The sequence below is a fragment of the Tenrec ecaudatus genome, chromosome 9, assembly GCF_050624435.1.
Source record: "Tenrec ecaudatus isolate mTenEca1 chromosome 9, mTenEca1.hap1, whole genome shotgun sequence".
Lineage (NCBI taxonomy): Eukaryota > Metazoa > Chordata > Mammalia > Afrosoricida > Tenrecidae > Tenrec > Tenrec ecaudatus.
The window spans coordinates 54,779,092-54,803,225 of record NC_134538.1 but is presented as its reverse complement, the minus strand read 5'-3'; the positions used below and the strand labels follow the sequence as shown (position 1 = coordinate 54,803,225).

General features: G+C 43.6%; 1 protein-coding gene across 3 annotated transcripts in view; it reads left to right on the top strand.

The window, feature by feature from the left end:
* TNS3 (tensin 3) overlaps positions 1 to 24,134 on the top strand; it is a 348,472-nt gene that overhangs the window by 40,815 nt on the left and 283,523 nt on the right. The window contains exons 1-2 of one of the 3 annotated variants that reach the window (XM_075558134.1): positions 4,683 to 4,900; positions 19,697 to 19,808. In XM_075558134.1, the coding sequence (XP_075414249.1) occupies positions 4,823 to 4,900; positions 19,697 to 19,808 (190 nt within the window). In that variant the 5' untranslated portion in view covers positions 4,683 to 4,822. Of the gene's footprint in view, positions 1 to 4,682; positions 4,901 to 19,696; positions 19,809 to 24,134 lie in introns of those variants that run through there. The other 2 variants (XM_075558133.1, XM_075558135.1) reach the window with 2 other exon arrangements.

The following is a 24,134-nucleotide window of genomic DNA, read 5'->3' as shown; positions in this document are numbered from 1 at the left end:
TCCTCTAGGGTCACTGGGAGTAGGAATCAACTCGATGGCAGTATTTTAAGTTCTGTGACAGGTACTAGTGCCACCTTTGAAAACTGGAGAAGATCAGAATTCGGAAAATACTCAAAACATATCGCACCACCTTGGATTATTTTGGAAGAATTAACCCAGTGTTATTGCATTCCATATTTCCATGCAAGCATTGAGCCTCGAATGTGTTTTTTTCCCCTCTTTTTAGTCATTGTGTTGTTATTGCTGAGTTGTGATCATGTCCTTACATTTTCTTGTCATGACTTTCCCCTGGAGGTCGTTCTGGATTATAAAAGGCCCCAAGATGTCACTGAGTCACTGTCCCCGAAGTTCTAGGCCTCCAAACACAAATGGGTTTCTCACCTGTGCTCTTTGATAAAGTAGCTTGGCAGCAGATGGCTCTTGTGTCTGTAACTTATTACGAGGAATAAATTGGCGGACTGTTTTGAGAGACATATATTTAAAACAACAAAAGCAGATTATAGGTTTCTTATCAAAAGCCAACACAACCACGTGATTTCTAATCTGAGTGCCAGGAATGAGCCTTAGAGCTCCTGTGCCCATGGCCATCAGTCAGAGGAGATCCATAGGTACTTGGGGGAGTAGTTGTTGTTCGCTAGAATTAGATTCCTTTTTGGTCTCGTGAACCCCAGGGTGAGAGTGGTGATAGCTTCAGTCTGTCTCATCAACGTGTCCTCATCAGCACCTTGACAGTGTCCTAGTGAGCTTTTCATTCAATTCATCGGCAGGATTCTGGAATTGGTCCTGTGTTCAGTGTTGAGTTGGAGACCAGTGTGATATAACTTTTATTCAAGGAGCCTGCAGTTTCCTGGAGGAGATGGGTGTGTTTGTAGAAGAGTGACAGATGTTGGTAAAACGGAATATTTGAATAAGCTGTAGAAAATAGAGAGGAATAATCATCTGACTGCGGGAGAGGGACATAGGGAATTGGTGTCTCGGTGAGCTATCTGTATCGAGAATGGTACGTTTCCGGTCAGGAGATGGGTTTTGCTGTGGTTGAAAGTTGAAGAAGAGCTTTGCTATTTGGTCCTTTGGATGGAAATCTGGTACATGCTGTCAGAACCTGAAGGTTCCCCGGAATCCAGGACTGTAGATCTCAAGGGCTCTGATCTAGCCCATCCCATCTGTTAGACTTTCGGAATTGCAGGTGTGAGGTTGGAGAATTGTATCTCCCTAATTATGGTCATCGGACACACACATGTGTTGACTCTAGGGGTGAGGTTAGGGGGTTCCTGTGCCAGGTGTGTGTTGGTAAGCCAGGGACTCCTCTCTACAAGCTGGAAGGCCCTAGTAGTCATTTCCTCCACGCTCCCGGACGTTCAGGGGTTTTCTCTGTGTACCCCACACAAGTGAGGAAGTGTGCTCAGAGTTTCAGCATGTATGCTCACGGAGCGGAGCCTTTTCTTGAGCTTAGGAGTTACAATGGCAAGAGAATGTTTCTTTGCAGGAGCTCAGATCTCTGCAGCCGACATGTGGAAGTCTAATAGACATGTGACAAGAGCTCTTCCTCTGTGGTTGTCCCCACCCACAGAACTTCCTCTTGTAAATGTAGATACCCGTTTGCTTTCCACGTTCCTCCCTTTTTCTTCATGTCATACACTTTCCTCTCTGTCATGATCACCTCTACCTCCTTCATGTTAGGTTTTGGGTATAAAAATATTTTTCATAATTGATTTACTTTTTATTAAGAATCTACACAATAGAACAGACACCCATTCAACAATGACTACAATTCAGGCATCATTAATTATAATCTTGGAGTTACGTAACCATTCCCATCTTCCTTTCTGAGTTGTCTCTTCCCCATTACCCTTAACTCTCAGTTTCTTATCAAATCTTTCAAGTTACTGTTGTCAATTTGACCCTGTTTCTAAACCAAACAGAACAAAACAAAACAGAAAACAAGCTCACTGGCCCACTGCCATTGAGTTGATTCTGTTTCACAGTGACCCTGAATAGATAGGTCTTAAAAAAGAGTACAAGGCAGGCATTCTTTACAAGTTGAACTGAACTATTGTGTTTTTAAAAAATTTTTAAAAGCATTGCTATTACTAACACAAATATGACCAAATAATAGTCTTTCCAAGATTTGTTGAAGATAATCTAAATAACATAATTGAGCATTTATATTTAGGAAAGGAAATTCTGACTTTGTTTTTATTTTTCAATATTTATTTAAAGTTATTAATTGGGAGTTGCTACATATATCATTCCGTTAGTTCAATCACATCAAGCAGTATTGTGCAATTGCTGCCACACTTTCCAAACATTCTTTTTCTTCCCAGATTCCTTGACATTGCCTCCCCGCCAGCCCCCTTCTTCTATTTGCTGTCCCTATAGGCTCATCAATCCTGGGTTATTTGGTTTTAAGAAGACTCTAGGGGATATTTTTTGAAGGTTGAAAGTTTATCTTAGGGCAACAGTCTCAGGAGTTCATCTACCCTCCATATATTTAGAAATGTGGACTTCCATGGGAATGTGAGGTTCTCTTTAGCATTTCCCCTTATTTGATCAGGAGTCCTCTGTAGGATCTTTGATCAAAAGGTTCAGCAATGGTAATCGGGCACAATGAATTTCTGATCTCATGGCAAGGATGCAGTTGTTCATGGAGACAATTAGCTACACATTCCATTTCCTCCTCCTCTTCTTGACTCCCTTTCCCCCTATTTGCTCCAGGAGAATAGAGTCCAATTGTGCTTTGGAGGCGCTCTTACAAGCTTTCAGGACCCCAGGCACTAGGCAGTGAACAGGAGGTTGAACACATTAGGCAAATTAACAAGGAAGCCCATGAAACTATGACCTAAAGCTCCAGACCAAGGAACCACATTCCAGGAGGTGTTTGGTTGTACTTAGGCAGCTCTGCAGCTTCTCTCTCTGTTTTTACCATTGTTGTAAATCTTAATCTGTCACACTCCTTTTGCCTGTTCAACTTTTTGGGCTTGTACAACTTGTTGACAATAATTACCGTATCTGACTGTACAGCCCTACTCTTAATCAATAAAAAATGTCGGTCACTTTGACTTGACTGAACCCCTGTGCTCCATAAGTAATGAACTGCCTCCTCTCCCATTCCCTTGCTGTTTCTTTTCCCTCGCATCCCTGGTAAATGCTAATACACGTTGGTCTCTATACATTTGTCTGTTGCCGTTTTTTCTATAGGCGATGTTTCATACACCGTTTGACCTGCTCTGATTCCTCACTTCACTGGCATGTCTTCATCCTCCAGCTCTACGATAGTCTGATTTATCTCCCTTATGGTTTACATCGTATTCCATCGTCTGCCCGGATCATCTTGCTTTTTCGTCTTCTGTTGACGGGTATTGAGGTTGTCTTCATGTTGGAGCTCCTGTGAACGGTGCTCCAGAGGGGCCTCTGAGTTTCTGCTTTCAGGTCTTCTGGGAATATATTCAACAGTGGGATTTCTAGATAAAACTACATATAAAACTAAATATAGTTTTTAGTTTTAGATTTGTGGAAGGACCACCCCTCTCTTCCAGTGGATGTACTCTTTTGGATTTCCACAACCGTTATTTACTTTCAAATGTTAGCTCTCTTAGTGGGGGTTAAATGATAGGCCATTGCGGCTTTGATTTGCATATTTCTAATGGCTAAATGACCTTGCCCATCTTTCTGTGTCTTTGGTGACTGCTTGAATGTCTCCACACTAGGTTTTTAATCTTGTAAAGCACCAGCCCCAGAGGGGAGAACAGCATGCTGCATGTGATTTGTGGGAGGAGAATGGCCTTTGCTTGAGGAGGCCCAGCCCCCTGACCTGGGTGGGGAGGCTTGGGGAGGGGGGTGTAGCGACAAAAAGTAATGCCCACAGAATTGATTCTGATCCATTGTCAACCTCCCGTGTGTCAGAATGGAACTGTGCTTGCAAGGGCTTTTAATGGCTGGTTTTTCCTCAGGTCTTTCTTCCAAGGCATCTTGGTGGACTTGAACCTGAACCTGCACCCGCACGCCAGTCACCTCACCATGTGCACCCCCAGGGACTCACCTCTGGTCTGGAAGGCCGCTTGTGTCTCCGTGGCTTTGTGCTTTGCTTTTGAAATCCTCGCCTGGCCCCGGACCTTCATCAGGACTGGGCTTCTAGTTTTTCTTGGTGGCAGAAGCAATTTCTTGTTATTTTATTGACTCTTTCCCTGCCACACAGAGTGGTTGCTGGGTGGTGTAGATTACAGGTACATGTTGACCATTGCAGATGTAGGCTGAGCGGACTACATTATTTTGAAACTGTGAAGCCTTTTCTTCTAGTGGTTTGAAATCCTAGTGAAGCCGAACACAGAGGTAAACGGGTTGGCCGTTCCCGTGAGCTGCAAACTAAGGTTTTGCGTCTGTAACTTCCCTGGAAGGCTTTCTGTAGCCACTCTTCCTGTGTTTGGCTAAGAAGCTTTTTTCCTCTTTCTCTGTGCTGTGGTCTGGGGAGGGGGAGGAGAAGGCTAATTCATGTCAGATGGGGGAAGCTGCGCGGAGACCCTGCGCTCCCTCGCCTGGCTTTTGTTCACAGCCTCAGACTTCTGCCAGGCAGGGTAGAAGTGGATGAAGCGCGCCAGGCTCTGGGCTCAAACCAGGCGGCGACCTAAAGAGTCCTTTCAGGCCGCACTGAATCGAACTTTCTTTGGGGAGCCCCGATTCACAGAAGCAGAGTAGGGCAATTCCTGCGCTCCGAACCTGGTTCCTGAAGGCTCTGCGCGCTCCCTGCAGCAGTGCTCAAGCCTGATCCAAACCGGAGCCGGGAGTTCTGGGTCGGCGGCGGCCTGGGGGTCCGGCAGCCTCCGGGATGCTGCGGCTCTGCGCCCTGACCCGTGGACCTCGGGCGTGCTCCCAGGAGCCCGGGCGGCGACTGTGGAGGTGCCAGGTGAGTGGCAGGCGGGCAGCGGGCTGGCTGGATGTGCTCTCTGTGTGCGGACACATGGACACCGCGAGCGGTCGTGTGTATGCGTGCGCGCCACGGGGAGAAGAGACGTGGGGCTTTAGGGAGGTGCACCCATAGGAGAGCCCACAAAAGGTGTTGGGTGCTCTAGGCGTGACTATTTGTCGCGTCTTTTAAAAACTGGTGTGAAACTTTTTCCTTGGAAAGGCAATGCGGGAATGACCTTTTTAAAAAAATCATTTTATCGGGGTACAACTTACCACAATCCATCCATCCATCCATCCATCCATCCATCCATCCATCCATCCATCCATCAGGTACTGTTTCTTGAAGGGAAAGGAGACTTCACGGCACCGATATCCCTGAAAGGTTGGGTAGTGAGGTATTCGCGTCTTCAGGCCAGCGTGTTTGCCTTTAACTTCATCGGAATAGCCTTCCCAGGGTTAAGATCGGTCCCAGAGCATGAGAAGAATTGCTCCAGGAATATTTTCTCGACGCTGAATAATCAAGCTGGCATTTATTTCATGTTTGTTTTCTTCCATCAAATATTTTGAAACATCCTGCGGAACAAGAAACCATCAGAAGGTTAGCTATCACATCTGACTTGAATCGAGTTACATTCCAGTGTGCTCTTTAACACCCAGAGGGCTGGCTTGGAAGCTCACGGACCTCCAGGGGGCTGTGCGGACCTCCAGGGGGCTGTGCATGGAGGCCTCCCCCGGGGGCTGTCAGAAGGAGGGTTCTAAGTTGGACTGGGGGCTGTTCCCCCTCCTTCCTGTGACCCCCCCTCCCCCCAACTCTGCTGAAGTGGGAAGTTTTTGCAGCTCCTTCATTTCAGGGCATGGTTGTCTCGGGAAGATAGCTTTGTTCAGTGTCTGCCTCCATTGAATGTTAACTAAAGATTTTCCAAGTGAAATGTGTACCTAAATTGTCTTCCTGCAACTGGGCCTCCACATTTCTTTGAAGGAGACCAGAGTTTGGCTTGTGTTGGTGTGGCCTGGAGCGTTGTGTTTTCACCGTTTTGCTGCTGCTACTGCACACAACTTGGTTCTGAAAACCTAGCCGCCATCTGTGCAGTGTTGCGTTTCTACAGAGTAGTCCCTTGCTGAATTTCCCAGAGATATTTCTTTCTGAACAGAGATCTCACCTCTACCCCTCAGGCAATCCTTGTGGAACCAGCAGTCTTACTGGCTACCTTTCCAATGTTTTGCTCCTAACAATTAAATGCAATTTAGATTCCTGAACTGAGCCTGCTAAAAGCTTCAGCATTGCTGCCACCGCCCCCCACCCCCCACCCCCTGTGCGCTCCTCGGCCCCACCTCTTTGGGTGAAATGAAAGCAGAATATAAGGTGAAAACAGAGGCCTTCTAATCCTGTCTGGTCTCCTTTCACAATAGCGATGTTATGTACAGATGAAGCGCGAGCAGATGTTATTACACTATCTTAAATGAATTTCTCAGCGTTCCAGCGATCAGCATGGCTTAAGCTACAAACAGGGCCTCTGCTGTTTCCTTCTTTGCGTCTTCTAGCTGTGGACCAGTGGGCAAGGAAACTGGAGTAAAACAGTGTCTCTTTCTCCCTGATTGGGGGGGAAAAAAAAGGTATTTGTAAGGAATAAAAGGTCACAGTATCCCTGCTTGGCCCGAAATCTATTGCCGGTTCAGTGGTTTAACAAATACTAATTGAGGGTCCAGTGTCCACTGTCTGCCAGGCGCTGTGGACGGTCGGGCCTTGGAGTATGAAGTGGGTGGAGCCCAGTCGCCTGCCTTTAGGAAATCACCCTGAGCCCTGAAGACAGAGGCCTTAAACAAATGACAATACCTGTACTTTGAGGAGGTTGTAATAAAGGGCCTTGCTTGTTAGAGACTGGACCACATGCGAGGGGCCTGCGAGTTGAGCCTGAGAGCCCTGGGGCACAGTGGTTTATGTATTGGGCTTCTGTGGTTTGAAATCACCCCAAGGCGAGGCCTTGTGCTCCCGTCAACATTTACAAAGCCTTTCGGGGTCCTCGCTTTTGCTGCCCCTCTGGGTCACCAAGCAGGATGCTCTGTTTCCCAGGTTAGTCCCTCTTGACAACTTGTCCAAAGAAAGTGAGGAAAAGTCTTAGCATCCATGCTTCAAAAGGGCATTCTTGCCAGAAAGATCCGCGTCCTCTTTGTTTCATTCGCATATGCACCAAGTAGCAGGGTGGCTGGGTTCTGGTCTTTCTCCTCCTGGTTGTGGAGGGAGTGCTAGACTGCCTGCCTCCGCGGCTGCGTGTTGTACAGCCCCACCGGGAAGGGGTGAGGGTGCCAATATTGCTGCGTGCTCTGTACCATGTATTATTATTTCTGACTTTTCTGCCAAGGCCCATGTGAGGGAGTAACACTGTTTTGATTTGCATCTCTTGAATGGCTAGTGATTATGAACATTTCTTATGTTTGTTGGCTACCTGGATGCTTTCTGTCTGTCTGTTCATGTCCTGATCATTTTCAGATTCGATTGTATTTCTCTTTCTTGTTGAGGTGTTGCTGTTTTCTAGACTTTAGAGATTAGTCTTTTGTCGAATGTATCATTGTCAAAACCCCCTCCTCAGTTGGTTGGTTCCCGTTTTCACTCTTTCGATGGCCATAATGTCTTATTTTTAGGATATCGGAGTCATCTATTTTGTTTTCTGTTCTGTCTATTTGATAATGTGTTCATGTCATGTGTTAGGGCTCTTAAGTTTATCCATATCTTTTCAATGATGATCCTTATAGTTCTAGGTCTTTCATACATCCTGAGTTTTTGTGTAGAGTGAACTGAGTCCTGTCTTATTCTTCTGCCAAAAAAAAAAAATCCAATTGAGCAAGCATCATTTGTTGAAAAGATTATCTCTTCCCCACTTGATGCTTTAAGCCCTTTGTCAAAAATCAGTTGTCTGTAGGTGCATGGGTTTATTTCTGGGTTCTCTATTCTGTTCCAAAGGTCTATGTGTCTATTTTCCTACCTGAACCAGACTATTCTGATCAATGTGGCTTTGTGTACTAGATTTTTAAGTCAGGGGGTGAGAGACTTCTTAATTTGTTCCTATTTAGTAATGCTTTGCTTATCTTAGGTCACTTTCCTTTGCATATGAAGTTAGTGACTTGTTTTTCCATTTCTTTAAAGAATGATGCTGGAATCTGGATCAGAATTGAGTTATATTTATAGATTGCTTTGGGTTGTCTTGACATTTTCACGATATTAAGTGTTCTTTTCATGAACATGGAACATCTTTCCATTATGGAATATTTTTCCATTCGTGGAGGTCTCTTCCGGTTTCTTGTAGTACTGCTTTGTACCTCTCTTTGTTCACGTCTTTTGTTCCTCTGGCTAGGATGATTCCCAGGTATTTTATCACTCGTGTTGCTGATGTAAATTGTATTGTTGGACCCCCCCCTTTTTTATAACTATTTTCTGCTCTAATATTTATTTTTTGTTTTCTTTTGAACCTGAGTGATTCTTTTGTTGCTCTTATTCCAGTTGTTGAAGATGTTGCCTTGGGGTGTTGATTCTGGGTCTTTTTTTTTATGTGTATACTCGTTGTTATAAATTACTCTCTGAGATTACTTTTGCTGTGTTTCACAGATTTTGATATGTTGTATTTTTATTTTAAGAAATTTTAAATTTTAATTCTTTATTTCTTCCATTACCCAGTAATTGCTAAGCAGCATATTGTCTGGTTATCTTGTATTTGATTTTTTCACCCTTGCTTTTCCCATTGTTGATTACTAATATTAGCATTGTGATCTGAGAAAATGCTTTCAATATCTTGATATTTTAAAATTTATTAAGGCTTACTATGCATAGGAACATATGATTTCTTCTGGAGAATATTCCATGTGCACTGGAAAATGCATATATTGTTGTTATTGCACAGTGTGTTCTGTATATGTTCAGGGAGTTATATTGTGTAATTTTATTGTTTAGTTCTTCTGTGTATTCCTCCTAGTTATTTTATCCTTCCTTGAGAATGGTGTTTTGAGGTTTCCCATTATTGTAATATTGTCAACATTTTTCTTCAACTCTCAGAGTTTGTTTAATGTATTTTGAGGATCTTTCATTGGATACAAAGATGTTTATTATGGTTATGTCATCTTGTTCAATTGTCTTTTTAATCATTATGGAATGTTCCCCTTTGTCTCTCATGTTTGATTTTGCCTTGAAGTCTATTTTACCAGAGATTAATATTGCTACTCCTCTTTTTAAAAATGTTTCTTTTAGCTAGATTTTTGTTTAATTCTTTGATATTAGTCTATTTTTATCTTTGTATTAGACAGGGTTCTCTAGAGAGATAAGACTAGATTGCTGATAGTTTTATATATATATATTTATAAAGATAGATATATATCACAAGAAATAAACTTTTAAATTATATACAGATAGATAGATATATAATACAAGAAATGAACAGTTAAATTATAATAAAGCAGTACAAATGGCTCAGTGCAACTCACTCCCATGAGAGGGTTGTGAGATACTAGCAGTCCTTCAAGTCTTGAGAGCTGCCAGGTTGTCCTCTCTAGAGAGAGAGCTAGGCTATTCCAGCACAGGCAGCAAACAGCAAGGCAGGTGACCAACTGTCAGTCAGGTGACCAACTGTCAGTCCCCACCCAGCTCCAGAGATGTAAATTCCAATCATGTGGTCTTAAAGGGACCTCAACTTACAGTGACACAGTCCACAGGCTAGGCGTCCCACAGGTAGTGTACCCTGTAAATTGAGGCACAGAACAAGCAAGGAAGCCGCACACTGGTCTGATGATTAAAGAGCAAGAGACAAGAAAGGCAAGGCTCATCGAGCCATTTATCTCTCCACCCTTCAATGAATCCCACTTGTGTTTATCAGCCAGGCTGGCACAATAAACTATCTCAATCCACCCCTTGCCAACCTGGCACCTGTACACAATTCTTTAGCCATATATACTTAAATAATTCTGGACATTGATGAAATCACACTTATACTTATCATCATTCGTCTGTCATACATATAAATGTAAACACAATGAGTCCAATTGTATCTGATATATCATACTTGAACAAAGGAAGGATGTGCAATAAACATAAAAAGAAAATACATTGACAATTAGAAACCTCGCTTTTGCAATTGATCACATGGTTGTAATTGATAGGTAATACTACCTTCTACTGTATTTAAGATAAGTTTCTTGTAGGCTGCATATTGGTGCAGACTGTTTACTTATCCATTTTGCTACACTGTCTCTTGTGGTGCATTTAATCCATTTATATTCAGTTTTGATTATTGATATATATGAACTTTTCTTGTTATTATACAATTTAATGCTTTAATATCATAGAACTTTGTAATATTCAAAATAAGAACTTGGAAATACAACATATACATAAATACAACATGAGAGCTGTTTTTATTTCATCTGAAGGAAATCTCAGTGCACTAGTAGTGTTTGAGCAATTTAATGCACATCATTTAAGCAGATGAACCTCAGTAACACACTGTGTTAGTCTTGGTTGCCTAGGGAAATAAAACCAATGACATGCATGTAAGAGGGGGAACCCATCCCCTCCCCTCCAAATGGAATAAAGTTCCACTAAGTGGAGCTTCGGTAGTACATATTTTTCCCGCTAGGCAAGCATTGAGCAACCTACTCTGAGTAGTGCACCCAGTGGCATTGCCTGGGAAGGTTCTCTCTGGTCACAGTGAATGTTCTTTCGTAAAAGCAGTATTGCTCAAACCTTGTTTTAGTCAGTGCCAATTTAAGAGAGCAGTTTGCGGCTGTGAAGTTTTGTTTGCTGCTTTGGAAAAATGCCGCAAAAACTGTTGTGATGTTGAATACAGTTTACAAAGACAGCACTATGGGAAATTTCAAGTGTACAAGTGGTTTTCACATTTCAAAAGGTGAAATGTTGATAGATGACAAACCTTGTTGTGGACATTGTCAACTTCCTGAATGGATGAAAATGTCAACAAAATTCATGCACTTCCGCTCAAAGACCAATGACAGACCATTGAAGAGATGAGGAAGTTACCTGGATTATCTTGGGACTCAGTGGAAGATGCTACTGTCACTTCACCCCCCAAAAGCTTGTCAACTGAAATAAAAGATCAAGACGATGCTCATTTTTCTTCTTTTTTTATGTGAGGGGATAGTGCATTTGTAGTTCGTTTCACCAGGTCAGACTGTTAATCAATCTTTCTATTTAGAGCAGTGGTCCTCAACCTTCCTAATGGTGCAACCCTTTCATACAGTTCCTCATGTTGTGGTAACCGCCCCCCCCCCCAACTATAAAACTGTTGTTGCCACGTCATAACTGTAATTTTCCTACGTTTATGAATCAGGTGATTCCTGTGAAAAGGTCGTTTGACCCCCAAAGGGGTCTCGCCCCACTAGTTGAGAGCTGCTGTTTATTGGGATATGCTTTGTGAAGGTGGGATAGACTTAACAGGACCACCGTACATGTGAAGGACATCAAAGGAGGCTGGATCCTGCCAGATGTTCAGTAGTACCCTCTGATGTGGCCTGAAAGGGTTGCCGGACCATTGGTTACAGGGAGGCAGGAGTTGCCATCTATCACTCAGCCTTGCCTCCTGCAGAGTTCCAGCAAAGTCTCCACAGAGCTGCTGTAGCCTGTGGCTGAAGCACCTGTGTGGCTAAAGGACAGGCTTCCGTCCCACCCCCTTTCTTCTTGCTTGTGTGTGTGCTTGCGCGTGTATCCAAGGTTCCTTCTTTCTTCCTCTGGATTTTGGTTTTAAAATGCAGACACACAGGGATGAAACCATCCTTCACAAACACCAACCTCAGGAGAGGGTCTGAAGAAAAAAATAGTGGCCAGTTCTGATTTTGAATTTTGGTGTTTGTTTGAGTCCCCCACCGCCACCCCTCACCATTCATTTGTTGTTTGGACAAATTGAAAGCAGGGGAGGAAAGGACAACAGGGGGTTCAATCATTCCTACCTCCCCACAATCCTCTCCGTTACCATCTGCTCAGCAAGGAGAAGTTTCAAAAAATAAACGCAGTGTCTCAGAAACAGAGCTCAATGCCTGCTCATAGGAAGACACAAAGACAGAATGATACAAAGAAGTAAGCAATGCACAGATCCAAAGGGCCCTCTTATTCTTAAAAAAAAATCATTTTATTGGAGGCTCATACAACTCTTATTACAATCCACACATACATCCATTGTGTCAAGCACTTTTGTACATTTGTTTCCCTCATCATTCCAAAGGGCACTCAATTTTTTTAAAAAAGGAAAGTGCATTTTTATTAACTAAATGACATACACTTACATAAAATGATAGCTGTCAAAAGAAAATCTTATAAATTGGTTAAGGTACCACTCTAGATATTGTTTTTTTGTGCGCCAACATTTTTTATCTTTTCAATTTACAAAGAAAGGGGTTTAAGAGAATGTCAAGAGCTGGGGAAAAAGCATTGCATGAGGAAAACTCACATTTGGTAGTTGTAATACAAAGTTACAATTGTAATAGATTTAGGTTTTCAATCTTCAACCCGTCACTTTACTGATAAATCTATATTTTCATGAAAATATTAGTCAATGCAACGTTTCTTTAAAAATCATTTTATTAGGAGCTCATACAACTCTTTTCACAATTTGTACATACATCATTTGTGTACAGTACATTCATAATATGTTGCCATCATCATTCTCAAAACACCTGCTTTCTACTTGAGCCCGTAGTATCAGCTCCTCATTTTCCTCTCCCTTCCTGCTCCCCAACTCCCTGAACCCTTGATAATTTATAAATTATTATTATTTTATCATATCTTATACCATCCGATATCTCCCTCACCCAGTTCTCTGCTGTCCGTTCCCCAGGGAGGAGGTTATATGTAGACCTTGTTACCTGTTCCCCCTTTCTCCCTCATCCTCCCTCCACCCTCCTGGTATCGCCACTCTCACCACTGATCCTGAGGGATTCATCTGTCCTGGATTCCCTGTGTTTCCAGTTCCTATCTGTGTCAGTGTACATCCTCCGGTCCAGCTGGATATGTAAGGTAGAATTGGAATCATATAGTGGGGGGGAGGAAGCATTTAAGAACTTGAGGAAAATTGTATATTTCAGCATTGCTACACTGCACTCTGACTGGCTCGTTACCTCCCCGCAGCCCTTCTGCAAGGGGATGTCCAATTTCCCCCAGATGGACCCTGGGTCTCCACTCTGCACACTCCCTCATTCACAATGCTATGATTTTTATTTTTTGGTAGTTGATGCCTGATACCTGATACCTTCAACACCTTGTCATCGCATAGGCTGTGTGCATTTTCCATGTGGGCTTTGTTGTTTCTCAGTTAGATGGCCTCTTGTTTATCTTTCATCCTATGGGATCCCAGATTATATTTTGATAACTGGGCTCCATCAGCTTTCTTCACTGAATTTGCTTATGCACCTGCTTTGTCTTCAGCGTTCGTGTTGGGGTAGACTGGTGTTCTTCTTCCGTGTGGTGTGGGCTTTGTTGTTTCTTAGCTGGATGGCCGTCTGATTGTCTTTAAGCCTTTAAGACCCCAGATGCTATATCATTTGATAGCCGGGCACCATCAACTTTCTTCACAGCTTTTTCTTATGCACCCACTTTGCCCACAGCTATTGAGTCCGGACAGGCCAGTGCGCTTCTTCCATGTGGGTTTGTTGTCTCTGGGCTAGATGACTGCTTGTTTATCTTCATGTCTTTAAGATGTCAGGTGCTATATCTTTTGGTAGCTAGGCACTATCAGCTTTCTTCACCATATTTTCTTGTGCACCCATTGTCTTCAGCAGTGACTTCAGGTGCTATATCTTTTGGTAGCCGGACACCATCAGGTTTCTTCACCATATTTGCTTGTGCACCCATTGTCATCAGTGATTGTGCTAGGCAGGTGAGCATCTCAGACTGCCGAATTATTAGAACAAAGTGTTCTTGTGTTGAGGGAGTACTTGTGGATGGGCCCACTGTCCATCTATTTTCTTGCTACTCAACCTATAAACATATGTATATAGATCTATTTATCCCTCGTCATATATAAACTTATTTACATCTTTATATGCCTGTATTTAAATCTCTCTGACTACCCTTTGCCTCCTAGTTCTTTCCTCTATTTCATTGTACTTTCCTCTTGTCCCACTATCATGTTCTGCCTTCCTTTGGATTTTAGGAATTCCTCTCGGTTACATTGCCCTTGATCCAGCCCTGCCAGACCTCTCACATCCTCCTTGACACTGATTTTGGATCACTTGCTATTCCCTTGTCCTTGTTAACACCCTCTTCCTTTGCCGTGCCTCCCTTACCCCATTGTCCCCCAGGAACTGTCATCCCGTTGTTCTCTCTTCTGGCTTGTTTATTCCGTCTATCCCTTCCAGGTAGACATGCTATGTACTATCAAAAGACTGAGTACCATGAAGCAACAATAGAAAGTAAAACAGTAGCTACAACAACACACACACACACACACACACACACATACATGAATAGTTCAGGGTCTGTTTGTTTTCCTTCACAGGTGCTTTCCAGCCAAGTCTGATGGGGTGCCATGCCCTGGCACCACCTCTATCCCTGGGAACTTCATTGCTCTGCTCCCCCCGCTGCTCTGCTGCATGCCCCCAGAGGCTGGTTTCGGTGTGGTGAGCTCATGGCAGACACAATTCCCGCTGTGTGTCTCTAGTGTTGTCCCCAATGGTGCTATGGGTCAATGAGGAACGTTCTGTCCCGTGGTGGGGCCAGCCCTGTGATCATTCTGTGCATTGCTGTTCTGAGCAGGAACATTGTCCTCAGATCTTGGTGAGCCAGGATGTGCTTTACTCTTTTCTTTTTTTCCCGTCCCCACTTGTTGGCTCCTGTGTGCTCTGAGCAGACCAGTCCCTCTCCCTCTTTTTGAGCTGTAGCTTCAGTGCTGTCCTCTGAAGTAAATTCTTCTTGGGGAGGGTGGTGCTGTCCACTTAGTTGGAAATGGGGCCGGCACCTCAGACCTCTCTATCATTCCCTGCTTCATGTCAGTGTGTTGCGTTCTTGTCTTGGAGCTCCGGGTTGAAGTCTGGTCCCTCTTTCCCTGTGGAGACACAATCAACACCCTCCCCCTGTGTGGGTTTGTGCCCTGTTACCCCAGCTACTCATACCTTTTTCCCTCCTCCCTTTTAATGGGCTACCATGTGTATCCCTGAGTTTAGTCTGGCCCCTGCCATATTACCTGGGCCTCACCCGGGGACATATATATACAGCATCTTTTTCCCTATGACCCCAAAGGGCACTCTGAAGGAACAAAATGCATCATAACTACTGGGAAAGAGATTCAAATGAATAATTATAGGCATTTTCAATTGATAGTGAAAATTAGCGAGAGAGCTAGGGAAAGGAACAGAAAAAAATATAGAAGAACTCAAGAAAACACTACAAAAGCAATCTGACAAAATAAATGCAAAAATAAGAAACTATACAAAACCTCAAAAAGAAGTTCAGATTAATACTAATAGGTTAATTATATCTTGATTAAGACTAAGATAGTAGAATTAAGCCTGAAAGAGCCAAACAGCAGAATGGAAACAATAGATCTAATTATTGAGTTAAAAACAAATCTCTCATGACCCATCTACAAGCACATAAAAGAACAAAGCAGCCTGAGGAGCATCTAAGAATTACGTGGGACACAGTCAACAAGAGGAGAAAATCCACAGAGAAAGTAGCATGAGGACTGCTGGAGAAATACTTCTCTAACACTTAGAAAGTGAGACATTGATTATTCAAGAAACTGCAGAAAATTACACGGAGTATTGACTACAAGACAACATCATCATGTCACATCGTAGTCAAACTTCCCATATCAAGGACCGAAGGAGAATCCTAAGAGTAGTTCAGGAAAAATGAAAAATTGCCTATAAAGGAGAACCAATAAGCACAATTTCAGATTTTTTTTTTAGCAGAAACCTCTTCAAGGAATACTCAAAGTAAAACAAAATTACAAGACTGAAATTAGGGCGTCTGCGATCTCATCTCATAAGACAGACATTTATGAAGTATTAGAAGGAATAAGTTAGATACAAAATGCTCTAGAAAGACGAAGTCAAGTAGGGTGCAAGAGAGGCTACCCACTCTTAATCTTGGGAAGAACACAATAGCAAGCAAGGTAGCCTCAAAGATGACGGGAACTTATAGTAAAAGGAATGGGGGAGTAAGAGCAAAGGCTGAGTAAACAGTAAAATAACAACATAGAAAAATGAGAAAATACGCAAACAAAAGGATCCCGGCATAGAAATTTTTTTAGGAAAAAAGACATCAACACACATAGAGCAAATGGCAACATTAAATTCATGCATCTCACATGAAAGCCCCCAAATCCATTTGCAGGGTTCCCACGCGAATTACGCCTCCAGTGAATTCCCGCCGACACAAGAGAGAGTGCATTGGAAAGTAGACTCGTGCAAATGTTGTCAGGTTAAGATGGAACACTTTACCATTTCTTCTTCTTGACCCATTCTAAATTTGTTCTAGCTTTTACATTTTCTGTTATCTTTCAACTGAGTTATATAGTGTAATTCGGTTGTTCCTTTTGCTCTTGTATGATGTGCATGAACCTCAGGATAGGAAAGTCTGTAGACATTAACTGGATTAATTCCTGGGCTTTGTGGCAGTGAGGAAAGAGCTAAAGGAGGAGCTAACAATAAGTACAAGGAAGAAGGAAACATTCCAAATTAATTGCCAAGTTTTCAAGCCTGTGCTTAAACTATTGAACCTTACGTTATGTAAAGACTGTTACCCATGCTACTCCTTGCTTCAAGACAAAATTTCATTTATTTGTAATTAGAAATAAATATTTCACAGTATATGATTACATATTGTTTTCTGATTAACCCCCGTGTTTTAATTATGTTTAATTTGTAATACTTAAAATATCCTGCATATCAGATATTTTACATTATGATTCATAACACTAGGAAAATGACAGTGATGAAGTAGCAATGAAAATAATTGTATGGTTGGGGGGTCACCACAACATGAGGAACTGTATGAAAGGGTCGCAGCGTTAGGAAGGTTGAGAACCATTGGGTTTGTGACCAGGGGGTTCGCCTACATTCTCGTAGTCGGCTGCTCCAGGAGCTGGCCCTCACTGTGGAAGGTACCACCAGGCTTCTGGTTGGTCCTTTGAAAGTTCGTTGCTCCTTTTGATTTTTTTATGTGGGTTCTTTTTTGTTGGTGTTCAGCTCACTTCTTGCTCATGTCTCAGATTCCGGTCAGTATCTGTTTTCTCCGCATATTCATTGAAGCGAGATTGTGCTGTGTGCCTCTTTATGGTGTCATTTGTACCAGGCTCTGGTTGGTCTTTCTTGATGTCAGGTGTCCAAAGTCGCGTGTCCTCACTTTTAAGGAGCACGATTTCTGTCCTCATATCAAGACTGCCGTTTTCAGTGCATGTGCCCTTATATGACAATATTGATGAGAACAACCAAAGTACATGAAGACATGGATTAGATGACAAGATTGCTGTTTGAATGCTGAGAGACGAAATGATATTAAGACTTGAAGTGGTGAAAATGAAAATCTTGGAGGAGGGTGGGACTGGAAGTGGCCATAATGGAAAACGACAACTAACCAGCCTTGCCGGAGGGTGCTTGATTGGCCGAGGAAAGCTGAGGGCGGTCAGTCCATGCTTTCACCTTGGAATGACCTGTTAGAATCCAGCTCCAATCTGTGGGCAGTTACTTGCTTAGAATAGGTAGATAATTTGTTTATTACCTGCGTTAGTCTGGGTAGAGCAGAGAAACAAATTCATAAACATACCTATGTGTATAAGAGAGAGTTTTATATGAAAGGTAATTGTACATTGAGAAAACATCCCAACCCAGTCCAGTCCAAGTCCATAAGTCCAATATTAGCCCACATGTCTGACACCAATGTATAAAGTCCTCTTCAGATTTATGAAATAGATGCAATGATGCCAAATGCAGGAGGATCACATGCCAGTGGGTGGGAAGTCTTGGAGATCCAGTGGCATTGTAAGCATCTCAGCCTACAGATATTTACATGATGATTCTTAACAGTAGTAAAATTACAGTTATGAAGTAACTGGCAGGGGTCTCCATGTGGCTTCTCCAGATCAGGGCACTGGTGTAGTTCCACGTGTCTTGTCAGCTGCAATGTTTCCCAGGGAGTGAGCAGAGAGAGACGTGTCTCCCGCCTCAAAAGAAGAAATACCGGATTTCCCAGAATTCTCAGGAGAAGGCCATGCCCACACAGAGGCCTCATTGGTTATATCTTGATTGACAGGCCGGACTCCATCCCTTCACTCGTAATCCTCTCAAATTAACACCAGATTATGAAACTACCACAATACCTAATAACATACTTCAAAACACAAATGTAAGAAACTGTAAGAAAAACTGGAAAATGTATATACAAAGTAAAATATTTTACCCTATTTATATTAATTGATAGAACAAGTTATTAGACAGTAAACATCGCTGTACAGATGATTTACACATTATCAAACAATATGGCCTAACTGACATTTATAGAAAAGTTGGCTCAAAAAGTACAGAAAGGCAGTTGCTTTGAAGTGCACATTGCTTTGTTATAAAACTGACATGTGGTTGTGCCATTCTCCCCAGGGCCTTGAAAACAGTTTGTTCGGTCCGTTCACTCTCAGGAGGGCAGTGGCAATGATTTTTCTAGTCAGTTTTGAGTCAGTTTTTGACTCCTGATGACCCTGTGTGTGTTGGAGCAGAACTGTGCTCCGCAGGGTGTTTAATAATCGATTTTTGGGGAAGTAGATAGCCAGGTTTAGCTTCTGAGGTTCTTCTGGATAGACTCATGTGGCCAACCTTTCATTTAGGGGCCAAGCATATTTACCATTTGTAATTCCCCCCCCCCCCCAACCCACGCACGATTCCAACTAGCAGTCGTTTAGTGTGTATACCTACCACAGGATATTTCTAAATCTAAACAATGGTTGCAGAAACAATTTACCACAGAAAAAAATATTGCCTGTCTCCAAGAGACCAATTCTTTATAGGCATAATATTTTTTCAAGTACCTTATATACTAATACCACATCTGTGGTGATAATCGTTTCATTGAATCTATTATATTTTAGTTAGTAACAGAATTCCATGTCAAATATCAGCCAAGAAGTCAGCAACAATGATTGGCATTTGCTTTCTAAAGCAAATTGAATTTCTATACAATTATCAGATAAAGCGGCAAGCCCTGACTACACAAATATGAATTTGGAAGATCTTTGGTTAATCTCTTCTTATTTCTATGACCTGTCATTGTATTAGTAGTACTACCACCTCAGGAGGTGTCTTAGATGCCTTAACTCAGACTGATTTTGGTCAAAGTTGCAGATATCGATTATTCTGGGGCATCTTGGACAAAGGAAAAATCATCAGCTTCTTTTTAACTTAATTGTTCTCCTTGCTTATGTTTTTGGAAAAGTGCTAGGCATTCTGGAAGTACACATGAATTGCTTTGTCATACTAGTAGTTGGTTGTAATGCTCACGTCTGGAAGCTTGTTTAATGCAGTGTCACATTAAGTAAGGCCCTTAAATGCTCCTCGCAAATTAGCAGAGGGGATCTAGAGGTCCTGTGACTATAAACTTCCATCAGGATTGTCGAAAGAAGAACACCCGGCTGGGTGGTGAGGGTCTGCCTGGGGAATTTTACTGTCACCAAGATGATTTCTCGTTCCCTTTTTCCTTGGTAACATTCCTATTTTAGCACTTTACAAACTCCCCTGGATTTATTATCCAGGATGAAAGAAAACAAGATAGACTATGAATTGAAAGGTTGATAACATTTCCCCTTTACTTTTTCAGCCTGGAGAGCTAACCACGAGGACACACAATTTTAAGGACAAGACCTTTAAGAAATCCAAAATCTGTGGAATTTGCAAACAAATTATTGACGATCAAGGTATCTCTTGCCAAGGTAAGTCTGTGTTTGTATTTTTCTTGCTAAAATAAAGTAAAAGAAATCAAATCAAAGCAAGCAAACAAAAAAGAAATGAAAACACTCTTTTGGTAGCTTAGAAAAAATACATTACGGAATTGCCCTCCTTAGCCTCTATTTGTGGTAGGAACCAACCTTATTTATACAAATACATGCTCATGTGAAAAAATTTCCAGAAAGAACAAATCTACTTATAAGGTTTACTATCTAAACTCTTATTAAAGTTTACAAATGACACTTTTATTTCCTACTGAGACCAGGGTTGATTTTGATATGTACCTTTCAATATATTGTTATGAAATGGCTCCTATCACTAAATGTGTTAGGATTTGATGTTTAACTATCAGGTAATTGGTGGTGGGAGCTTACTAATAGTTTTGAGACTATAAATTTGTACAGTAGAGATGTGACTATTTTGTTTGTTTCCCTTGAGCCCCTGGAATTAGGGCTGGAGAAGGGGTGCAGTGGGGTACATAGTCACAAAGTGGGAGGCATTTTCGGATGCTGTGGCCCTTGGCGAATGCTTGGTGTTGTTCTTTGGTATTCTATAATTTATGGAGCTTTTAATTTCTTCTCTGGAGAATTCCCAAGGTCTGGCTCCTGGACTTCTGTTGGGTGAGGCTGCCTCTTCCTCTCTGTAAACTGCCAAGTGGACGGTCCTTGATGGCCGTTTTAGATGACCTCGGCTGTAAAAGGAAAGTGTAGACTAGTGAAACTTGAGTGGGTATAGATAGTGTGGTCAGGACTTTCTAAGAGTCTCTTGGAATTCCTTGAATGTTAAAGGCCTGGGTCAGGGCAGGAAGGCATGTGCGCTGTTAATCTCTGAAGAGCTATTCCTAGGTGGGCCGTCTGAAGGGACCTGCCCTTTGTGGAGCACTGCTTTATCACCTCTCTCTCTCCCTTTCTTACTCTCTGTGGTTCCCACTCCGAGGCCTGTCCTTGACTTTGGAGTAATGGGGGAGAAGTCCACCATTCTACTTACCTCCCTTATTCTGTTTCAGGGTGGGCTTCTCAGAACATCGCTTTCCTCCTTTTTTGCCCTGGACACGGTCTTCTTATGAGTGGGGCTTCTGAGCATCACCGCACCCTGTGAGAGTGAGGCTGGTCATGTAGAGCTGAAGCGTCACTTGTGTGTGCACATACAAGGCAGAGATCGGCTCACCCCCGATCAGAGTCCTGAGTGATCGGCTGAGGCCCCTCCCCACTCCATCCCACAACCTGCAAACTCACTCAGACGCAGAGGGGGGCCTGAGAGGGTCCCACTGTCCTGTGGACACACAGAGCTCCCACACAGGACTTGGCTTTCCATGTGACCAGGCGGGGCGCTAAAGGGAATCGTACAGCATCAGTGCTGGGACAGCCTGGATTATGGCTGCGCCTTTGGCCACCGTAGTGCGGCGGGATGTTCTGTGCAGTTGCCGGCCCGAGAGAACCAGGTGTAGCTATTGAGGGCAGTCGCAGCTCGGCTGTCATCATTCCAGCGGTGTCCTCAGCCTGCCTCATGCCGCAGCCCTCCAATACAGTTCCTCAGGTGGTGGTCACCCCCAACCATAACATTATTTTCGTTGCTACTTCAGAACTGTCATTTTGCTACTGTTATGAATTGGGTGACCCCTGTGAAAGGGTCGTTTGACCCCCAAAGGGGTCGCGACCACAGGTTGAGAAGTGTAAGTGGCGACCCTGGAGGGAGGGCGCTAGGCGTGAATGGTGACCTGGGGCAATCACTCAAGGGGCGCAACACACCTCCTCCTTTCCCTGTGCCATCTCTGTTGGTATTCCCAAGGATGGGCCGCCCGCAGCCCGTTAGCTATTGAAATCATCGGCCTCCAAAGCACAGACCAGATTTAGGCGACAGTCATTGATATGGAAAACTCTGTGAGCCTGGTAGGTTTCTGGGCTGGTTTCCCTCGGTCCTGGTTTCTCAATGCAGCGAAAGCACTTCTGTAAATCCAGGTCACTTTATGAGGGAAAGGGAAGTTTCGGATCTCTGGAGAGCATGCAAGGCCACATGGCTGGCCACACGGCTGGCCACACGGCGGGGCCTGTGGGAGATTTCCCAACTGAAAATGGCCACTGCAAGGGAGCACGTAAAACCATGTGGAAGATGGCCAGAAAGTGGGGTCCACAGAACCAAAAGAGGAGTTCTGGAACCACAAAAGGAAGCGAGGGAGGGAGGGAGGGAGAGAGAGAGAGAGAGAGAGAGAGAGAGAGAGAGAGAGAGAGAGAGAGAGAGAGAGAGAGACCCGAGAAGGCACTAGCAGGTGCACAGTGCACAGGGGAGAGATCCCACACTCAGACCTGCTAGTGAGTACTGAAAGAGAGGGGCGGCTATTTACCCCCCTCTATCCCCACAGGGGGGCCGGGCAGGACAGGCGTGCTTGAGGGTATTGGCCCAGCTTAGTCGCTGAGTTCAGGTGCACCTGTGACGTGATGGTGCCAGTGTCTAGTACATGTCTTAGTTAACCTGCACCTGTCTGCGGTGACCTTAGTCTGTGCTTGGCCAGCCCTGGATTTTCCCCCAGAAATCTCTAATGCGTGCCTGATTTCTTTGTAACCCCACTATTGTGGCAGGGACACCTACTTTTTGTTTCGCGTAAGCATTTGGTAGAAACAATCTCCTCTATTGCTAATCTTGCTACCTTTCAAGCCCACGTTTGGGGACCACCCTGACCTCACCCCCTGGAGCTGTTGTGAATCACCTGTGTCATTTCCATGCATTGCTTGCCAAGCCCGTGCTGTGAGAATGAGACAGGAACTGCTGCTTGCAGAGCTCACTGAGGTCTATAAATGTTGTGTTAAGGAGGAACAGGCCTACCTCCCCCCAGAAGAAGGCCCCGCAGAGGCCAGCACTGAGGCCACCGCTTGGGGAGACGCCGTGTCTGGCCGTCACATGGGAGTGGACTGCAGCCCCGAGGATGATATTCCGGCTCAGAGCAGCCAATGCACAGAGGTCCACAGGGCCAACCCCACCACGAGACATGACGTCCCTCACTGACCTATAGCACAATGGGGGGGCCACACCGCAGACATGGTGTGGGAATTATACCCTGTCTGACCCCAGCACACCTGGGCAAAACACTAAAGGCGTTCAGCAGAGTAGTAAAGGGAGCAAAGCAGTAAAGTCCCTAAGGAATACCAAAAATAGACTTGGGGACCAGGACATGGCACCCCATCAAACTCTACTGATTTAAAATCAATGGCAAGGAGGGCGTAGGATGCCTGGTGGGGCTTGATCAAATAATGACAGTAGTGATACCCACAGGGGTCATCCGTTTCATAACAGTAGCAAAATTACAGTTATGAAGTAGGAACAAAGATAATGTTATAGTTGGGAGGTGGGGGGTCACCACAACATGAGGAATAGTATTAAAAGGTCGTGACATTAGGAAGGTTGAGAACCACTGCTCTAAATAAAATGGTTTTATTCCCCAAGATTTGTTATTTGGACTTCAAGTGCACTATATTGTCTCATTTGAATATTTCTCTTTCTCTAGTTGGTAGAAATGAGGTCCGAGTTAGAGCTGCCCCAAATATCCTTTTTCAGACCTCAGTAGTTCTGTTTTTAGCCACTCTACAGGAGAATGACGAGGCTGTCTGCTCTCACAAAGATTTGCATCTCAGAAACCCATAGATGGTTGCTATGAGTTGGGATTGATTGATGGAAGTGGGTTTTGTTCTGTTTTTTAAGGTTATTATTTTTGGGGGGGGGTTGGGATATTTCCAGTTCTGTTTTTCCTACTAAAATAATAGTTATTAAAAAAAAACCCAAACAAGCCAGTAAATGAAAATGCTATGCTCCTAGCACACTGAATTAAGCATGGCCAATTTATTTTTATACTCGACAGCTGGAAGGGTATGTGGAGTCTCCTGCCGCTTCTCTGGTGCGTGTCGGAGCACTCCGGCAGGGACTCCTTTATATTCTCCTGGATCCTATATTCTCTGCTTCAAGAAGAGCTCTGTTTTGCAGTACTTTCGAGATGCAGAATGTGAAATATTATGGAGGACTAACAGGTGCTTGTCACCAGGGTGTGGGCACGTGGATGATGACTGTGTGTGCGCCGGTGCTTGTGGGTGGACACTATCCCATGGAGTGAGAGCCCTTCTGGGATCATTGCTCCACTCAGGGCACTTTGTACAGTTCGGCTGCTCTACACCCTACCCTATCTTGAGAGAGAGTGGGAGAGACAGGGAGAAAGAAATGGTTTTCTTTTGGAAAGAGAAAAAAGGGAGTGGACAGTGGCTAAGATTTATCAGAATTTTATTATGCTTATCTTGCTGTGTATTGTCACGTTGTTTTTAGAAAGA